Source organism: Podarcis raffonei, chromosome 7, assembly GCF_027172205.1.
Source record: "Podarcis raffonei isolate rPodRaf1 chromosome 7, rPodRaf1.pri, whole genome shotgun sequence".
Classification (NCBI taxonomy): Eukaryota; Metazoa; Chordata; class Lepidosauria; order Squamata; family Lacertidae; genus Podarcis; species Podarcis raffonei.
The window spans coordinates 27,732,183-27,753,561 of NC_070608.1; the positions used below are offsets into that span (position 1 = coordinate 27,732,183).

Here is a 21,379-nt window from a genome sequence, read left to right on the forward strand (position 1 = left end):
ACTATTTCCTGGAGAGTTGTGTGGTAGATAAAAAATGAATGGCTGCTGTTCAGTAGAGGCTGGTCTCTTTGGGAAAATAGGGCACTGCCTCCAACTCCTACCCCCTCTAGACCAGCCCTCATCTGCTCGCCTTCTTACTTGCAACCTGTCCAGGGGATCTATCTGGTGCTGTAATATCAGAAGTGGTCATGGAATACAAGTGGTAATATTATTAGGATCACATTTATGTTTAGTGATCAGGTCAGTTATTTAAATGATACTGGAAAATATTACCATTAATGATGAGAGAGAGAGAGAGAGAGAGAGAGAGAGAGAGAGAGAAGAATATACATTGAGAGCAAGAATAGCAATCCCTTTCAAATATAGCACAAACACTTATATTTCCTTTGACCTTCATATGAACTGTTTAAAAAATGAGATTGAGTTAGATATTTGGAGCACACTAATTAAATGGGTAGCATTGACATTTTAGTAATTTCTAGATATCCTACAGGGGAAAACAAAACTATAACAGGCATTCTGAGCCTGCATGTGCTGTGTGTGTTTGTGTGTATACGTGTGTGTGTGTGTGTGTGTGTGTGTGTGTATTACATTGGCTCCCAGTATGTTTCTAAGTGCAATTCAAAGTGCTGACCTTTAAATCCCTAAATAGCCTTGGCCCAGTGTCTCTATTCCCATCATTCAGCCCGGACACTGAGGTCCAGCTCCAAGGGCCTTCTGGTGGATTATTATTTTATGTGTGTGTGTGTGTGTGTGTTGTAGTTTATTTCAAGTCAATTTGCTGGCATGCCTTATTGTACTTAATTTAGTTTTTGCATGAGTCTAGCAATATGTTTTTAAGCATAAATGTATTTGGTTCGGTCAGAATAGTACCCTATTAGTAAGGTTTACTTGCAATTGCAAACTTAGGCTGAAGTGCTGAGCACTCCTGCTAAGGATTAAACTCACTGGTGCTTGCTGTGGACTAAACATGCTTTGGGCTATCAGATATTGATGCCACCCCTGTCCTCAGGGCTTCAGTCCAGTCAAAACTAAGCAATGAACCCAACAAATTCATACACATAATTTGTAAAATATACCTATTTAGATACAAAGCCATATAATAACAAAAGAAGGAAACAAGAATCCTGCCTAAAACCTGTTTGGCACACACAGCCCTCTCTAAGTCTATTCCTTGTCATGTTGCTTTTTCACTAAGGCTAGAGCAGTCTTCCCCAACCCTGGCTCTGTCCAGATAATATGGACTGCAACTTCCATCAGGCTCAGTAACCATAGCCAATGGTTATAGAAATTGTAGTCCAAGACAGCCAAAGGCATTGCACATGCTACCTCTGAAGCAGGGAATCCAATTTTTGCTTGCAGTGTATTACAAAAGGGTTATTCTCTCATCAACTCCATGATGTGTGCCCCTCTCCCTTCCTTTTGCCATGTTAATTCTAAGAGCATCCAGTGAATATTTCACCAGACGCAAATTTGATTGTAAAACTTCCACTCAGATCACCGGGTCACTTGTGACATTAAGGACCATGAGGAAGGCTGGAATTGAAGCATCACATCCCTTCCCAGGCACATACCTCGCCAAATGAAAATGAGTAGGAATATCTTTTATATTCCCCCAAGGTCCAGTGCCCTTAGATGCTGCTCTTTTGGCAGTTGCCTGCAGGGCAGATAAGACTTTGTGAGCCCTCACTGCTGGCAGGCATTAGCTGTCAGTGTGGTTCCAACTGAAAGGCTGGATGCGCCCAGTAAAAAGATGGGCTCCATGTGCAGCCAATCCCACCTATTCAGTTAGCTCTCATATTGCTAGAAACAATGCAAAGTCTACCTGTCACCTTAGATTTAGAGGCTTGCCATAACATAAGGATTTTTGTTTGTCTGTGAGGTATATTCACTCATCATGATCATGAAGTATCAACAGAGCTTTGGAGGAAGCGGATGGGTAGCGCTTGATTATTAGTGGCAGGCCAAATTTAATGTTGACAAGGTAATGCACGCCAGAGGGAATAATTTCAACTTGTCCATCATAGTTGGCTTCTGAATTAACTGTAACCACTCAGGGAAGCAGCTTGGTCATCATTTTGGACAGCTCAGTGCAAACACCTATTGGAAGTTCAGCTGTAGGGGTGTGTGTCTTTGTTTTTAAGGATGGAAATGTTAAGAACTAAAAGGAACTTGTTGGCATCCGTCTGTCTCGAGGATGAAATCAAACGGCTGCATTATCAGCACTGAAGTGCTGGGGCAGAAGCCTGGACAGTGTGTATGGAAGTCCTGGGCTGCCAAGATGACAAGACTCTCTTCTTGGCCTCGATCATATGGTCCAAAGGAAAGCCAAGCAATACGTTTGCCACCAGCTTGGCTGTAGGAGTTGTCAGAAGGAAGCATACAAAGCAGCATCCAATTGTCTTAGGGACTCCACTCTGGATTTGTGTAGGGCATAGATTTTCAACCTTTTTGAGTCCACAGCTCCCTTGACCAACTATATTCTTTCTGCAGCATTCCTGTGGGCCTCAAGAGCCCAGTTATGCCAACCCTTGCCTGCAGAGCTGGCAGTCTCTCACCCCTTTCCCAACCTCCCTCCCTTGTGGAGTGTTCCCTCAGCCTCCTCTCCTCTCCCCTCTCCTTGGGAGCCCTCTGGGCAGCCGCTGTTGCCACCCCTGGTCTTTGCCGCTGCTTGCTTGCTTACTCCAAGGCCCATAGCTGTCAGCTTACAGATTTGAAAATAAGGGACCAGCAGCCAAAATAAGGGACCTGCAGCCTCACCTGTTCCAGGCACTCCAGTCTTCCTGTCCTCCTGCAGTCTGGTCAAACTCATGCTGGTAGCTTCGAGAACACTGTCCAACCAACTTCGTAACCAGAGGTTCAACTAAATAGAATCTGAATCACATGCACCACAAGGCCTATGCAGCCTCAACTTAAGATGGCTCCCCGGCCTGGCTTTGCACTGCAAAGTTTGCAGCAGCACGTACAACAAAATGGCGTCCAGCATTCAAAAACCCCCTCAGCTTGCATTAACTAGCCACACACAAGGCATGCAAGCTCCACCCCCCAGTCGTTCTTAGACTTCTTATTGGGTGAGCAACACAGCCAAGCAACACAGTTGGAGCCTCCCTCCTCCCTGGCCGGCAGGGAGAGGAGCTGCTTCCTTTGAAATTTAAGGGACATCATTTAAGGGACATTTAAGGGACATCTATCAATAAGGGACAGCAGCGGGACATGGCGCTGGAATAAGGGACTGTCCCTTCAAATAAGGGACACTTGACAGCTATGCCAAGGCCTCCTCAGCTCCTGGTAACCAGCACCCCCTGACCAGCCCCAGAGGTACCATTCACTTATGAAGGTCTGTAGTAGGAACATTGCATTTAGGCTTAACTTGTTAAGTCTAACTTTTCCAGGGATCAGATTGGAAGGTAGTAGAATTCACTGAAGATGGAGAGGGTGGCACATAGGTTCTTTCTGTAGAGGGGAATTAAGACCCTCTAATATCCTTGAACTTGAGCAATAGGAGTCATGTAGGCCCAAGCTATATCTGCCCAGTGATTTGCTTTGGTAGGCAGATCAAGGCATGCTCTCAGAGGTCAAAGGGATGAATGCCATTCTGAAGGGCATCAAGAGTGTCATCCTAACATCAGAATTGTTAGTGACTCCTAAATTGATAGGGACTATTTAGCTGGAAGGAAAGTGTGTGGCGTTTAACTCTTAAGTTTATTTGACTGTACTTGTCTCTCCATTGGGTATGTTACTTATCCTTGTGTTTAAACTTATTTCCAAAGAAGTACTTTTTAATCTTCATGGCAAACCTTTGTGGTTTCTGTTATTATACCACCACACGTCAAAAGTGTGAAGTTCTATGCTACCCTGAGATGTTCTTAAGAAGATGCAATGGGAATTTTAGGCAGAATGATGAAAGGCAGCCTTGTAGAAAAACACTTTCACCCAGTGTCAGCAAGAGTTTAAGGAGAAGGGTGAGCAAGCAGAGGAATACATTGACTTGGCTGGAATCTCTCTCCCACCCCACCCCCGCCCGTGGCACAAGACCCAGGGAAATTGTGGTGCTTAACTTAAGGAGGTTCACAGAACAATTTCCCCTCCCCTCCTTGCCCCCTGTGGCCCATCCCACATTGTTCAGGAGGGTCCACTCCAGAGAGGCTTTTCAAGGGTCAGAGAAAGGGGAGGAAAAATTTCCTTCCATAAACTACCCCAAATTAACTCATCTTTGAATCCAAGTCATTGTTTTTAATCTTGATGTGCGTTTCTGACTTTTTGGGGGGAGTGGGCGATGGACGTTATTTAAACTTTGTCATTTGAGCTTAATTTGTTGTGTTGTTTGATTCTTTGCCATTTGAGCTTAATTTGCGGTGTTGTTCAAATTTACCATTTGTATTTTAAACTTTTATGAACCACCCTGGGAGGTCTTTTGGGCAGAAAGGTGGCATATAAACGAAACTAAGAAAGATTATCTGAGATTGGTGATCACATAACAATGCATCACAAGGGAGCTTTCAAGTTGATACAAGAGGTGTTCAGTCATCCATCCTACTGGGTTTGTTATGCAAAGAGGTATTTTCTTGATACCAATCTGGCCCTGTCAATCTGCATTTTCATCTCATTGGGTCAATATAGCTGGATGCTGGCAGTAAACCCTTCAGGTGCGGCTCCCTGCCAAATATGTTAAAGCAGAATAAACCTATTCAACTACAAAAGGTAATGCTAGCTCCCTATGATTCAGGATTACATGGGGTTGTATCCCTGACCACCTCCCACACTGTTCTGAAGGGTGCCCCCAACCTTTGGAGTACATCAGGGAGCTGCAGAGGAATGAGGAATCAGCAAAAGTCACTCCCATGCCTATGGAAACCCACAAACAGGACATGAGCACAAAAGTCCTCTCCCACTATTGTTACCTAGCTGAGGCCTGGTTGTCCAATGCTACCTTCTGGAAACTACACTAGAAGTAGGAGCCAAATCACCATAATATGGAGCCTCCCACTTCCAACTCACAGAGTCGATCTAGCAAAATACCATGGTTGTTGGTATAGAAATCCACAGAGATATCAAGGGGAATCAACAGGGTTCCAGTCTCCCTGTCCTTCTCCCTTTCCTGATGAAGGTCATCTGTCAGAGCAACCAAGGCAGATTTGGTCACAAAACCAGGCCTGAACCCAGACTGGAATTGGTCCAGATAATCAATTTCTTCCCAGACAATGGGGAGCTAGATTGTCATTAGCCTCTCAAACATTTTTCTTAAAACAGGGACATTTGTAAGTGGGTAGTAGCAGTCACATATTCTGAACCCAGGATGGGCTCCATAAGAAGTGGTCTCAGCATCATCTTGTACGGGTGGGAGGTATCGCCCCCTTCACACAAAGATGTTTTTACCACAACCTGGACCTAACCAGTTATGAATCTGTGCATTGTGTGAAGAAGTAAATATAGTGAAATATATTTTTAGCCCACCCTTCATCACAGAAGTAGTTCCAGAGCAGGGTACTATGAACTATAAACACAAACAACAGTGTGATAAAACTAATAAGGCAAGAGAAAATGAAACATTAAGTAATAACTAAGAGAAATATAGCAACAACTAAAGTCAGACACTAATAACCAGCAAAAGCCTGAGCGAAAAAGTGAGTCTTCAGCTGACACTGAAAACCCATAAGAGCTGGCTCTCCATCTCAGAGGAGAGAGTGTTCCATAGATGAAGTGCAACCACTGAGAATCAAAATAAGTATTGACTAAGAGGCCATTTTGGAATATTTAAAAATGACTTTCATATAGATAGTATGCTAATAGCATTGCTCCAAGAATACAAGGACTATTATATTTAATCATCAACCCTATTTTGAACATGGGTTTATTAGATTACATATTTTATTAGATGTAGTTAAGGAGCAATATCTCAGGATTACAAGAGCAGACATCAGAGTCAGGTCCCTCATAGTTCTCAGCCATTGCACCATTCCAGCTCATCAAAACTGATATAACTGAAAGATGCAGTATAATGCACTGGACTTAGGTTGGGCTCATCATTGTAAAAGCTGAGTTCAGATCTTGGCTTTTCTGTACAGTCTTGCCTCATTAGTATGTGTGACATGTGAGAGCAAACCATAAGCACTTTTGGATATTTTGTAATTATTAATGAGATAAAACAACAACAAAAAGCTATTTTATTTCATTATTACATGTATATTTGCATTCTAGTTTCCTACATTAAAGTGTACTCTAGCATAATTACAGGTTTTGTTTAAGTAAAAAACAAAAGCTAGCTATGAAAGACTCTGAGTAGGTCTTTGGTCTCATGCACATATTTGGATATAATTTCACAATGCATTCCTATGCAGGTCTTTTCATATGTAAATTCTGTTGAGTCCAATGGGACTTGCTCCCAGTTAATAGCGATCTTTCCCAATATATTGCTTTAGAATGGACTTCCACTGATCACTGGCCATGCTGGCTTATCCTGATAGGAGTTGTAGTCCAAAACATCTGGAGAGAACACAAGGTTGTGGGTGTATAGAATTGCAGCTATAAAGGAACCAACTGTTTTCTGCTAGACTCCCAGCCAAGTCCTGACCACAGCAGTCATGCAGGAAGGTACATCAATGAACTGAGAAGGGAGGAACAGAACATAGAACTCTCATGTTATAATCATGTGGTCTGACCTGTTCGTAAAGCAGGGCACCAAATTAAAAATGGCTATGTAAAGACATGAGAACAGACTGCTGAAAAGCACCTAAGCCCAACAACCTGAGCATTATATTCCCACTGTGGCATGACTGCAGCAGCACTCTCTTGCTGTTGTTCTCCAGCAACCTGGTATTCAGAGTCATGCTACCTCTGATCCTGGAGATAATAAATAGCCATCAAGACTAGTAGCCATTGATAACTTTTACCTGCATGGAAGTATTTAATACCCCTTCAGAGTGGCTGAAGTTGATGGCTTTCATTATATTTTTCATTATCAAATTCCACAGTTTTAAGTATGGCTATGTGTGAAGCCTTGGGTGTGTGAAGAAGTACTTCTTTTCCTGAATCTTCTGACATTTGACTTCCTTTGATGGTTCTGAGTTAGGAGATGAGTTAGGGATGCGGGTGGTGCTGTGGTCTAAACCACTGAGCCTCTTGGGCTTGTCGATCGGAAGGTCGGCGGTTCGAATTACCGCAATGGGGTAAGCTCCTGTTGCTCTGTCCCAGCTCCTGCCAGCCTAGCAGTTCAAAAGCATGCCAGTGCAAGAAGATAAATAGGTACCGCTGCGGTGGGAAGGTAAATGGCATTTCCATGCGCTCTGGTTTCCGTCACAATGTTCCATTGTGCCAGAAGCACATGCTGGCCACATGACCCAGAAAGCTGTCTGTGGACAAATGCTGGCTCCCTCGGCCTGAAAGCAAGATAAGCACTGCACCCCATGGTCACCTTTGACTGGACTTAATCATTCAGGGGTCCTTTACCTTTTTTATATAGGAGCAAAACTCTTTCCTGTCTACTTTAGCTACACCTTGCGTAATATTGTAAGCCTCTATCATGTCCTCACTTCACTCCCCATTTTGTTTGAAGCTAAGAAGCCTCAAATTTTGTGAACCTTCCTCATAGGAGAGTTGCACTATCTCCTTAATTCTTTCTGCACAAATGTGATCTCTATAATCTCCTGCTCTGCATACAGCAAGATGTAGATTGAGGGTCCCTTCCTTTTGATAAAAATGTGTGGATCTTGTTGCTTCATACAGCAAGTTGGGCATAACTACATATTCAGGACTGCTAATGTTTCTGCAAATTTTTGAAAAGAGTTTGCTTTAAAAAAAATAATAAAGCCAAATGAATGAATAAAACCTTTCATTGGCTCTGTTTACCAAAATGGATGGATCAGGATTTAGCTTTAACATAGTGGGCCTATGTGTTAGTGGGAGTGGTGATATGATTAGTTTTCGAAAAGGTGTGAAAGGGAAGGGAGAGGCAATAATCTTCCATGGCATAAAGGCTACCTCTGTTTCATTCATTTACTTTGGTACTCGTTTCTCTTTCCATTGAAGCCAGTGGGCACTGGGCCATTGGCACCAGCGAAAGCAACGTGCACGACTTTTTCTCTCCACGCTGCAAAATTCCCAAAATTGTTTCTGTGCATATGGTTATATAACATGCTATTTTTATTTTCAAATTAGTTCTTGACATTTTTGAAATGATTTTTTTCGAGTGGAACCTCGGGCTTTTTTGGCTCATCTGAGCCTCTCAAAGAATATTCACTTGTGATTCCAAAGGTATCCTTTCCGAGGCTCCAGCGCTGCACACACTTATTGGGGAGGGCTAAAAGCAGCACTGAACTCTGTGGAGCTAAATTCCAAGCCAAGATGCATAGAATCACATTGTTAGTCACCTCTAAGAAAGCAAACTGAATAGACTAAAAGGTAACTTATAAAGAGTGCTGCTTTTGCAGGCAGTGGAGCACAATTTTTCTTCCTCTGTTTTGCAGATATTTGATGGGCAGCACCTCAAATCTGCTGATGCAGGCTTGAAGCACTGGAAACTGTAAACTTATTTTATGAAAACCGAACTGGAAAACCAAATGTCAGATTCAGTTTAAATAATCATTTCCCCAAAAGGAACTTTGCAGCTCAACCTTTCGACCCCCTGATTTGATTTCAGTAGACTATCCCTCTATGGGCCTTGCCAAATTAACCCACCACCATCTGTTAGTGCATTTTGTATTATGCAGATGTGTTGAGACCCTTCTAATAACAAAGCTGTTTGGGCTGATGTGTACTTAATATGTGCATGTTTCCTAAATTGCTCAATATGATTTAATAGGCTTGCTGAAGAGCCAAGCAATTCTAACTTAATTTTGTACCAGCGTTTATGGAAGCAATTTGCTGAAATTAATTCCTGTGTTTCTTCTCCATCTGCAAATAATGGAGAGACCTATAGGAAAATTACACAGATAATTCCATACTGTTGGATGTTAACTATTCCAATTTTTTTCCCCTCGTCTCAAATATATTGCAGAAGAAAATTCAAACAGAGTCTTGTGCCTATTGTATATAGTGGCCTACCACCATACTCAGAAACCCCAGGTTTTCTGTTCAACAGAATGTTATTGGATATATATATATATATATATATATATATATATATATATATATAATAAAGGTAATAATAATATTCTATTCAAAAGAAATCCTGTTGAGGAAAAGGGTTTTAATTCCTTTCAAGGTGATTTCCTTATGGGAACCCACCCAGAGTATTTTTGTTGTCAGGAGGCATATAAGTCCTGTTCATAAATAATACTTCCTTAACAAAGGTTCCGTCAACATGTCTATGTAGGGTGTAAAACAGATTGGGCAAAAAGCTTGTCTCTTGAATGACTGCATTAGTAATTTCATGTTCAGGCTATTGCTCCTTGTTAAAGCTGCAGCAGTCTTAGGAAAGGGCTTTTAAAGTCAATCTAGTCCAGCATCCTATTCTCACAGTGACAAACTCACAAGCAGGACCCAAGCACAAGAGCACTCTCCATTCTTTTTTATGTTATTTATTTATTTAAAAAATTATACACTGCTTGATCATAAAATAAATAAACACCTGAAAGCTGAAATACTAAAACAGATGATTGCCTCCAGCTGTGGAGGCATAGCCATCATGGCCAGTAGCCACAGGTAGCCATATCTGCCATGAACCTGTGTCCCAGATCTGGACTGGCAAGCCATGGGAAATGTCTCACCAGCTTTATCTCCCAGTGCTGTGCGTGTGCTCTGTACTTGCATTTGTCATGTGTGGATTTGTGTGTGGTTGCTTGTGTAGTCTGTATTTGTGGTGAGTGTATGCATGCAGTACTTCAGCCATGTCCACCAGTGACATGTGTCCCTCTGAAGGGTGGCTTACTATTAATGTGGTCAGTGGCTGGAGAAGTCTTAAAGCTTTCCTGTGGCAGCACATCAGGCTTAAGTGAGGAGATTTCACCCCTCCCATATCCAAGAATCTCCTGATGATCTCTGCTGATTCTCCAGAGAGGAGGGGCAGTGTTCTGCTCTCTACTTATTCTGCTCCAGTACCACATCAAAGAGTCAGTCAGTCAGTGTGTCGGAGAGAGAGAGACTGAGTGTTAGAGATCGTGTGTAGAGATAAGGTTGCTGCTAAGAGCAGCTGCAGACACTCAGTGCAGTTTAGCATTCTTTATGCTTAGACCTCATTTAGCTCTGTATATAGTTGTATGATAGTTGTAGATAGAATAAAAGTAGTTATTCTACAGAGCCGCTCTCCGAGTCGTTTATGCTCTGCTATACTCTGCTGTACTCTGCTGTGCAATGGCTGCCTTCTTGTGGAAGTGAATCCGGTGCTCACAACTCTAAGCTGTGAGTCCACAGCACTTTGACCTGTTCCTGTGCAGAAGGTGGTCTCTGGAAGTGCTACCCAGCTCGCCTAGCCCAGTCGGGGCTGAAGTGCATGAGTCCAGTTGGTGGTACTGGCTCAAGGGCGATGCTGACATCAAGATCAGGAGCACCCATAGATATGCCCAAACACCATTCATGACATTACACTAGCATTAGAGGGATGCTTTGCTGGTAATGTTCTTCTAGACTTGGGATTAGAGACCTCAAGAACTGATAGGTTATTTCAAAATAAATGGTTAGTATGAACAGTGGATATTTAAGGATTGCCTTTCTATAGCTGGTGTACATTTCACTTTTATGTGAAGCTTACAGTCCTTTATTCCATCTAGTGATGGTGTGTAAGTTGACATTGCAAGTGAAGTATGAGGGGGATTTGTCACTCTAATTGTGAAAGTTACAGTGATTAGCCCAGTATCAGCACACTGTGATTTGACGACTTCCTCACAAGGTACAAGATAGGAAGCTGCAAACCTTTAAATATGTAAGTTGCAAACCTTTAAATACATAAGCTAGACACAGTCTTTTATTTATTTATAAGATCAATCTACCTTTGCTACAACATGCTAGGGTGGGCTATGACAATAAAATACAGTTATAAAAACGGGTAAAATCATTACAAACACATGAAACAGTTCCAAATGGAACAGAACAACATTAGAGGAGGGCCTTCATCCAAGAAGGATGTGGCCTGAAGGTGAGAGTTTCTTCTTGAAAGGAAATTAAACCAGGATGTGTAAGAGATAAACGTGGCTTAGCTGAATGTGGAAAATCAGACCACATCACTGCTAATTAGGTCAGATGCTTATCAACTATTTGTTGGTTATAGTTCAGCACATGGAAGAGAGAGGGTTTGTGTGTGTATTGCTTAAAAGATCTCTATAAAGTCTTGAATGAAATACAAAATAAAAATGTTAATCTGTGAGCGCTTCATTTCACAGTGAAGGGTGAGTTCTAGGACTCTGTTTAAAGGGCCAGGATTGAGGGGCTACTGTTGCCCCTTCCCCCAACTGCATTCTCAGGCTACATCCACACCATGCGTTTAAAGCAGTACGGTTGTGGTTTCCTCCCAAAAGAATTATGGGAGTTGTAGTTTGCTAAGGGTTCCAATAATTGTTAGGTGATTCCTGTTCATCTCACAGAGCTTCCCTTGATAGATTGTTGATGACTCTGAGAAGTATAGTAATGTACGAATGTGGCCTTAGATTTCCTGTGCTTTTAACATTGTGGCTAAAAGAAGCAAGTGTAGCCCCCATGTTTTGGTGTGTGTCAGCAGCATCCACATTGCTTCAATACAATGCTCTCCCCATGCAGGCCTGCCTGGTACCTTTGTTACATAGGCACCAAGCAAATACATTCTTCTTCTCCCTGATCTTTGGCTAATTAAACAATCTATGGACTTTTAAACTGTGTATTGGGGGTATTGTTTTTGTTTGTCACTATGGTATGTATTTTTGTGTTTTTATATTGTAAACAGCACTGTGATCCTCGGATGAAGGACAGTATAAAAATAATGATGATAATAATAAGGAAAAAATGGGACTGCTGTTGTCCTTGACCTGAGACCTCAGCAGACATAATTGACAGTGGACTTGAGGGTGCTGATTGCCGGAAGATGCTGGGTAGTAATGTGAGGACTGTCTGCTTGGGTTGTAAAACAACATTTAAAACAACAATAACAACCCAATTCTATAAAAATAGGTCATCCCTGTCTACCAAATGGTCCTTCCATGCTGCCCCTTATTCTGATCCATAAGATATATATAATAATTATTCTTACAACCTTTCTTGCCTATGGATACAGTCTGGAGATATCAGAGTGTGCACATTCCACTGCAATAATTGGATCATAAGCACTGTATTTCATTCTTAGTGAATATTAAGAAAATGCATTTTGATTTGTTCTTCCTATGTTTGAATTGCATCTTTTAACGTTTGAAAGAAAAGCTTAACTAGATGGCACCTAGGGGATAGTAGATTGCAAATCTTCCCTAATACAAACTATGCTTGTCATTATAGGTGTGGCTACAAAAGTACGGCTATCTTCCACCAACTGACCCCAGAATGTCAGTGTTGCGCACTGCAGAGACAATGAAATCTGCTATAGCTGCTATGCAGCAGTTCTATGGCATTAACATGACAGGAAAAGTGGACAGGAACACAATCGAGTAAGTAATTGTTACTGGACTGCTCTTGCTTCTTTAAACTCCTCGAAGTGCAATTTTTTTTGTTTTTGACCAGCTAAGATATCTCTGCAAATCTAAATGGTAACTCTGAATATAACATATGTTTGGTGAAAAAATGTAGGAACTCTATAGGATATAATTGAAGTTTCAGTAAGAGTCCATTTCACAAAAAGAGAGAAAAGGAAGATGAAAAACAGACATGGGAAATCAATATTTATATAAACATTCAACAGAAATACTTTCACTTCACAATTTTTTATGGTGGTGACAAAGCATTTGATAGGTTAGTGTGGGAAACATTAGGAGGAAGAAATTGGCTTTCATATGTGGCATAACTTTCAAAAGTAGATAGAAAATAGGCTTCTCTGTCACACATGCTGTCACCCCTTGCTTTGACACTGGAAAGTTTCTTAGAACGATAGTTTGGGAAACAGCCATCACTGAAAGCATATTTACAGTATAGGCGTGAAGCAAAAAAAGCATATGTTTAGAGAAACATTGTGAGGAAATGTATGTAGTCATGTGTCATCATTTATCTGGTACTTATGTAAACTGGAAACCTTGCACAGGCCAAAATGTCATAGGAAGGACAAAGTGAATGAATACCATTTGCTGGGAATCACAAGTGCTACTGAACTTCCCAAATGCATGTAGTTCACCACTGTGAAACAGGATGTTAAGACTATATGGGCCTTTGCCCGTATCTAGCAAGGTTCTTTTTTATGTTATATTCTTAAATGAAAGGCAAGCTGCTACAATTGTCTCTCCCATTCTGTCCTCCATCCCTGTCCCCCAGATTGCTTATTTTCACTTGTTTCTTCCCCAGTCGTATGTTGCCTTCCAAATTTTCAGGATTTAGTTTATATGTTCTTTGCACAGACCTCTGTACATCAATGGCACTATATTTTAAAAATGCTAATAATTGGGTAGACACAGGATTTTAGGCTAAGACTGCAGTCCTGTATACAAACACCCAGAAGTGATTTTGTTTGAATCCAGTGGGACATTCCCAAAAATATGTAAGGTTGGAATCTGCAGCCAATTGGTGTCAATGGCAAAACCCCCTTTGTTTTTTGTGAGCAGTATCTTAATTTTTATTTTTAAAAGTTATTACACATCACCTTGTTTCTACTGACATCAGATTAAGAGTTGAATCTGATCAAGTCATGATGTGAGGGGAACAACTTCTGCCTACATTATGGATCTTCCCTTCTCTCTCCTCCCCCCTAAACACTGCCAGACATCCCCAAAACTGCTCCAGAGAGTTGGTGGAACCCCAGATGTGAGGGCTGCACAGGGGGAGATGAGGGAGCAGAAATCTGTTGAGTGAGCAGAAGCCGTTCCACTTGCACAATGACTTTGTTAGCTATAATGCTAAGTACTTTCACCTGACTATTAAATTGTAAGGAAAACCTTTAGTTCCTTTTAGCTTTGCATTTTTGTATGCCAACATCCCTGGACGTGACCTTCTGCATTAATTTTCAGCCTAGATTTCAAAATGTTTTAAAATAAGGATGCTCAACAATTGAATCCAAGCCAGTATGGTGATTTGTGCATCTGTGTAGGGAACTTTAAGAAATCAACATGGCCATAAGACCACTTAATAGTGTAGCACCGAATTTCTTGTGGTCAATCTGTAAACTAGATAGTGATCCTAGTTTCTCAAATCCAGAATGAAGTTTCCATATAAACTGTTTTGCTGCATTCAGTATCCCTGCTTCCAGGAGTCTGGTAGCAGCAACTACCACTGAGAAAACGTACTTCTTTTATCTTTTCCTTTTCCATTTATAACTTTCCTTACTGTCAGTTTGCAATAGGTGATTTTCCTTTGGTGAAATGTACAACTTCTCCCAAACTGCCACTAATGTGGCATTTAAAAGTTTCAAGCAGTTGAAGATCTGTTCTCCTGTCAAAAGGCTCATTCATGTTAGCTTAACAGAGAACCCTGTCTCTAATCTCTCCCCTGTCTATTAAATCTGAAATATGTTACTGAAATCTAGAGCTCTTAGAAGGCATCCTGTAGTTTCTCAGTCTACGGCTAAGATGATGCCTGTTGCTGGATTCTCTAAATTCCTAAAGTTCAAGTATTTCTGACCCATTCACCTTCCCTTAGGGCACCCATGAGGCCTGCTCTTTATTGCTTTTCAGTGCAATAATGCATGAGTGAGTGGAATGAAATGATTTTTCCAATCCGAGATTGGCATCAGCAGTTTCAGTAGTGTGTTTTCTGAACTGCTAAGTGAGTTGGAGGCGGAGAAGAAAATTCCATCAGCTAAAACCACCAAAAAGAATTACAAAGGAGAATTCATCCTGCTAGCAGGAAACGGGTGTGAACGTACTTCTCCAGTCCTTTTGCATGGCTATTGGAACAGGACATGGAGCTATTTTAGCTCTGCTTTAGAACCTTTGAAGGCAAGTGAGCTAGGTTGTTATCTCCCCCCAAACATAACAAGCCAAGTTTAACTGGTGGGCAAAACTAGGTGGTAGAGTGGTGCCACACCAACCTCAAGTTTCCCCCTCTGCCCCCTGGTAAGCAGCAGCAACAATGGGAGATCATGCCACCTACTACTGGGACAGCATTTTTCCCAGTAGGTGCATAGAACTTCTGAATGGAGAGGAAGCCTGCAGTTCCTTTCATCTCACTTGCCATGATAACCAGGGCAATCAAAACTGTGAATCCCTGCTTACAGCGATAAATGTGATATCTATCTATCTATATCATCTATCTATCTATCTATCTATCATCTATCTATCTATCTATCATTTGGTGATGATAGCATTAGATGACTACAGCAGGTTGACTAATTTTGCTCTACTACCTTTCATCGTATCTTTGAGTATTCAGTAGTTCTCAGATGTTTGCTTTTCCAAGTGCTTAGTTTTGCACCTAAAATCCCCTTAAAAAATCAAGTTGTTTTCAATTAGGATAGCCAATATAAGTTTTTTGAGAGGCAATCTTCTAGTTAAAAGCAGAATCTTCTTGATCAGGCTGAGTGCAACTTGCGATGATCATCTTAAATACTTCCTGAGCTGAGCTGCAAGCCAATTAAAAGAGCTTAAAGGAAAACTAAATCTACTAATAAACTCTTGGGAATAGATGTGCATTAGATTTATCCCTTAGTCTTATAGGTTTTAGCTTTATTTTCACCATAATCCAAAGGCTTGGTGATAGAGAGGAGTTTCTTCTGAAACCTTTTAATGGACAGACCCACAACCTGTATTATTGGAATTGCTTCAAAGCTACTTTTGTAATATCACCTGCTAGCTTTTAATTTAGACCAGGATAGAAGAAGCAAGGGCCCTGGAGAAAGGATGGCAATTAACTAAGGCAATTAGCCCATCCAAACTTTTATAAAGTGATATAGGTTGAGATCCTTGGCCCCCACTTATGTAATCATAGCATTGTAGAGTTGGGACTCCAACCTGCTGCAATGCAGGAATCATAGCTAAAGTTCCCTGACATATAGTCATCCAACCTCTGCTTTAAAACCTCCAAAAAAGGAGAGTTCACCACCTTCTGAGGGCATCCATTCTGCTCACAAACAATATAATTTCATACAAATCACATTGTTCAGTTGTTTCCAGGTTTTCATATTGTGATGGAACGTATGGAAACCTAACTTTTCATAGCAAGCTGGAAAAAAGAAGTGATAACATTTTGCAACCATCTGGTATGCATTTTCATCAAGACAATGTTAATTTTTAAAATATGTGCCTCAATTAGGAACACGCTCATATGAGCAGTGTGCCTTGGCTAGAGGGCTGCTGAAGTCTATATTTATCAAGCATCACCTAACTTCTCATGGTATTTTTCTGATGAAATACAATGGGTGATATCCAATTGTGGCAGCCCACTTGTAATACTGTACAGCCATTCCACTAGGGTCTATCAGCCGTATTGTAGCACAACAGCCAAATCCAATGTTTGTCTTGCACTTGCAAAAGATACTATGAAACCCCTAGTGCAACTGGCGTTGTTATTGTTATACCTGTGGTGACATTTAAGCTTGAGTGCTACTACTTGTGCAACAATGTCAGCTCTCAAAATACTTGTACAATGTCACCTCTCAGAGTTCTTGTATTAGCATCACATTGGATCCAATTTTTCTGCAAAACTGTATTTGTGAAAGCCTGCTGGAAGGCATCCATTAGGATTCTTGACAAGCTGGACATGAAGTTTCCATGCCCCCTGTAGGAGAGGCAGGTTTAGTGCAGTGAAAGCTTGCTGTAACAAACTGAATTGTTACAGACTTAATTGGAGTTTCTGTTTATGGTGCCCTCAGCCTAGGGATGATATTGCTGTCTGAAATCTGCCTGGTATCTGCCTGACTTCATATAACTAGAAGTCTGTCTCCCTCTTATTCAGAACCAGATTAAAGTATAGTAAAATCAAGGGGAAATTCCAGTCTTACTAAACTGGGAAATGATATAGATTGGAAAAGCCAGAGGAACATATGTGGAAGAAAAATATTATTTTAATAAGCTTTATGTTGTGCAAGAAAAATGCCAGGCTATCTCTTTAAATTTTCTTATTTTCTTTATTCCTATTTCTTCAGCTTAATTCTTCTGATTTCCTTCTATAATGGTTTCATAAAGTCTTCCCTTTGAAAGAGGAACATTTGGAAAATCAGAATTAGCTTTGTTTCTTTGGAAGACTGTTTGCTCTATTTCAATATAACACACGAGGAAGAATGCTTTGAACTGAAGATTTAGCATGCAGCCTTAAACAGCTCTGCTTCTATTTGTGCAAACAGCACATAGTAGTTTGTGATATTTGGCTGTTGTAGCATTTGTTATGCTTCAGTCCTCCTAAGCATTTTTTTTCCTGCTGATGTAGTTTTAAGTTCTGACTGAGTGTGCAGGAGGGAAAGGACTTGCAAAACACAATGTGTCTTGGATACGCCTGAAAGTATATATTTTAGATGTTTTGCATCTAGATAACCCTAAATAGAATTAAGGCTAATCTAGAATTATTATCTATCTTTGTGATCTTCAAAGTTCACAAGATCAAAAGATACTAGTTTATAATGAACATTGGAGATTATGGCCTTTCACCTTTAAAATTGGTAGGGCAGCATGGAAACTATCAAGGAACAACTGCCAGGTAGGTCAGTATTAATGGGAAAAGTCGCCCAGGGATTGAACCTGGAACTTCTGCATGCAAAGCAGGTGTTCTACCATAACCATTCCCTTCATGTATTCCTAAATATTTCCTGTGAGTCTATCGCAAACATTTAAAAACTTTTTTATTCTGGAAAGGTTATCACACAATTTAACATGGACCAGAAAACACAACTATTTCACAGCCCAAGCAGCCATGACTTGTTTCCTTTTTGAAAAGTGATGTTGGAAATCATCTACAATTCTATTCAGTGTGGAGCAGCATTTGATAGAGAATGGAGCAACTCTACATTGGATGTCATGGAAGTTGTTTTTATGTGAGAAACTGAGTAAATCCCATGTGTAACTTGTCATGTGTGATTATGTGCATTCAGTTGGCAATTATTATCAGTTCCTGATTTCATTTACGAAGTGGAGGAGTTGACATGGGATGATGATTATAATAATAATAATGATGCTTTAAAAAATGAGAAATACTGCTCAAAAGTATATGCAAGAAAGAAATCCACAAATATAGCAGCAACAAACAGTGGGAAGTATGCAGTTCACTAAAATGTATACATTACTAACAAGTGTAAATGTGTTCTTGGGATAAAGATAGGGTTTGTGAAATTCATTTACATTAAATAAGGAGAGTCCTAGACAGAATGTGTCTAGGTTACAGAAATCAGCATGCAGTATATTTCTTTGCCATAGCTGTGCTTCGACATACATCATAAATTGAGTCATACCTCTTGTTGAAAGCTAACGATAGTGAAGTATTTGTTACAGTGACTTGGACGATTCTTTTGACCACTGCAACGGAAAGCGAAGCAAATGCATACAAAGGCTATAGGACATGATAATTCTTTACTCTGAAGGGTAATTGAATTTGGGTTAAAATGTTCTGTGGATTATAAATAGTTCTAGTGAGATGAAAGGATATGGAATGAAACTTGAATATTGATTGCCTACCTGTGGATTCTGTCTTCTGTGCTAAATCCCTCCCTTGAGCACAAAGCCCTTTACGACGGGAAGAATATTCTCTGCAAAAAAATGCCATCAAATGCTTGACAAGGCCTGAGAGCTCTTCTCAGCCATGGCTTTGAAGCTTAGGGTTGAAAATGGGCCATTTGGATTATTTACAGCCCTTGTCTGTCTCTGTAATATCTAAGGGAGCAAACATTATTGTTTTCAACACACATTGCCACTGATTTGGCTCACAGAGGGCTTGTCCAGATAGCAGCTTCCTCCGTCCCCACTCTTGAACATGGCAACATACAACCTAGTTCACAAGTATGCTGGAAAAAAGTGGATTCCCTTTTTATGAATCAACCCTGTAGTGCATATAGGAAGTTAAAGTCACAGCTAGAAACATCTTGTGCCTGTCATTTTGGCCATGAAGATGGGAAGAAACAGTGATGGAGCGTGGGTCAGGGGATCATGGCAATTGAGCCCTTTCTTGCCTTTAATGCAGTCAGAAGTTGGTAGGAGATTTAACAGCAGTTAAGTTAAACCCTACGGGTGGCACTGTGGTCTAAACCACAGAGCCTAGGGCTTGCTGATCGGAAGGTCGGCGGTTCGAATCCCCGCAATGTGGTGAGCTCCCATTGTTCGGTCCCAGCTCCTACCAACCTAGCAGTTCAAAAGCATGTCAGAGTGCAAATAGATAAATCGGTACTGCTCCGGCGGGAAGGTAAACGGCGTTTCCGTGCACTGTTCTGGTTTCGCTTAGTCATGCTGACCACATGACCTGGAAAAACTGTCTACGGACAAACGCCGGCTCCCCCGGCCAGTAAAGCGAGATGAGCGCTGCAACCCCACAGTCGTTTGCAACTGAACTTAACTGTCAGGGGTCCTTTACCTTTACCTTTTAAAGTTAAACCCTAGTTAGTCTTAACCATAGTTTACTGTTATTGGCTGGACTGTAGCACTCAGCCACAGCTAAGATGAGAGGGAAAATAAGTTACAAAATGTTTATCCATCCTGAAACGCTGAAATACATTGTCCAAGGTCATTTTCACACATGAGGCTTAAATTGGTGCTCACATATCCTGTGTATTTAAATGCAAATGCATTAAACATTTAATTCAACCCAGATTTGGACTTATTTTAATTACCATCTGCCTGTTGATTGGCTTGTTTTAATGCTTTCTGGTTTAAATAATTTAATGAGTTTAATGTAGTAAATTGTATTAGGGCCCAAAGGTGGTGTATAAATGCTTTTTATAAATAAATATACTCTAGAGAGGGGATGTAGCTACAGTCCTGTGGCCTAATCTCAATCTCCTTAAATCTCCGTAATGGAAAGAGGTATTTCCATTACATCTGCAGTGAGTGTAAACAATGGGTGATCTCTGATTCAGATGACTTCAAAAATAATATTTTTTGAAAACAACAACCTTTTTCTCAAATAATTCTGTACTGTGTTCCAGATTTTATTTCTATGTGTAATAAATGTATGTAGAGTATTTCTAACATAGGATAATAGTTCTTGTTTTTGCTTTATCCCTTGCCTCTTTCGTTTGATGTAGTGATATCACCTTAAGGTGAGACCATCTGTCTTTTGTTATTTGCTTACTGCAATGTGTATGAGTGCTGCTTATTGGTGTAATAGCTGTAGTATCAATGCATGAGAACCGCATGTTGCCCTTACATTTGTTCAGGCTAAAACCATCTGAAAGATTATGGATGTCTATGTTTATTTTTAAAGATAAATCACACCCTTTTATTATTACAAATTATAGTGCATACAATCTATAAAAAACACATAATATAGTCTTATTTTAAATACAAATTAGTACATACATGCACTCTTCAGAAGACCCCTTAGTCTATCAGTCACAGCCGCTGATCAAAATAATATATTGTGATGGTCTTTTTTAGCTATCTGAAAAAGAGACCTTTCTATGCAAGTGGAAGCAAATTCCTAAAGATTTTATAGCAGGGGTGGAGAACCTGTGGACCTTCTTGTGTTGTTCAACTCTGGTTCCCCTCTGCCCCAGTCAGCATGACCAATGATCAGGGATGATGGGAGTCGGAGGCCAGCAATTCACCAGGAGGGCCACAGGTTCCCCAGCCCTGTTTTATACAGATCCAATGCATCACCTAAGCTGTCTTTTCTTAACGATCGCAATATCCCGGCTGCACTTGATATGACCTGTCATTAACATTTTAAAAGCAAATCCATTTTGTAGTGCTGTGTCCTCCACACATGTTCAGAGTTAACTGTACTTGCCTAGAATTAGGTATCAAAATATATGTGGGAATTTACATTGGTGGACTTAAAAGGTAGGTTCAGTCCAGATGATTTTAGTTCACTACAATTCACTCCCTTTTGAGGCAAAAGGTCTGCAAGGTTCTGGCAGTTGTGCTTGAACAGCATTGTGGAGATAGCTATCAAGCAACATTTTTCAAATGTCGGGTCTTTGGAGTTAGAAGCAGTTACACAACTGAGTAAGTATCACAAGGCCGACTCTTGCACAATGCAAGTATGTGTGTGGTGGGGGATAGCAGAAGCCAATTGCTAAAGTTGTTCCCCTTTTACTTATCCAAGACACAAATCCTTGGTTCAGAAGTTGCAGGTCTTGTTCAGATTCAACACGAGTCTCTGTCTTGATAGCTGGTGGTGAGCCTCACCGTATGTCTATGCACTGTACAGGGTCAACTCTGTGATGTCTTTATTCTGAATTTATCAGTGGGGCATTGTTGTTTCTCAGCCC

At 40.7% G+C, this 21,379-nt stretch overlaps 1 protein-coding gene across 3 annotated transcripts in view; it reads left to right on the plus strand.

Moving 5' to 3' along the window:
* MMP16 (matrix metallopeptidase 16) overlaps window positions 1-21,379 on the plus strand; it is a 172,614-nt gene that overhangs the window by 62,852 nt on the left and 88,383 nt on the right. Inside the window, exons 2-3 of one of the 3 annotated variants that reach the window (XM_053395711.1) lie at window positions 12,391-12,539; window positions 20,192-20,206. The exons of 1 other annotated variant lie outside the window; for it this stretch is intronic. In XM_053395711.1, the coding sequence (XP_053251686.1) occupies window positions 12,391-12,539; window positions 20,192-20,206 (164 nt within the window). The remainder of the gene's footprint in view (window positions 1-12,390; window positions 12,540-20,191; window positions 20,207-21,379) is intronic. One more of the 3 variants, XM_053395712.1, reaches the window with a different exon arrangement.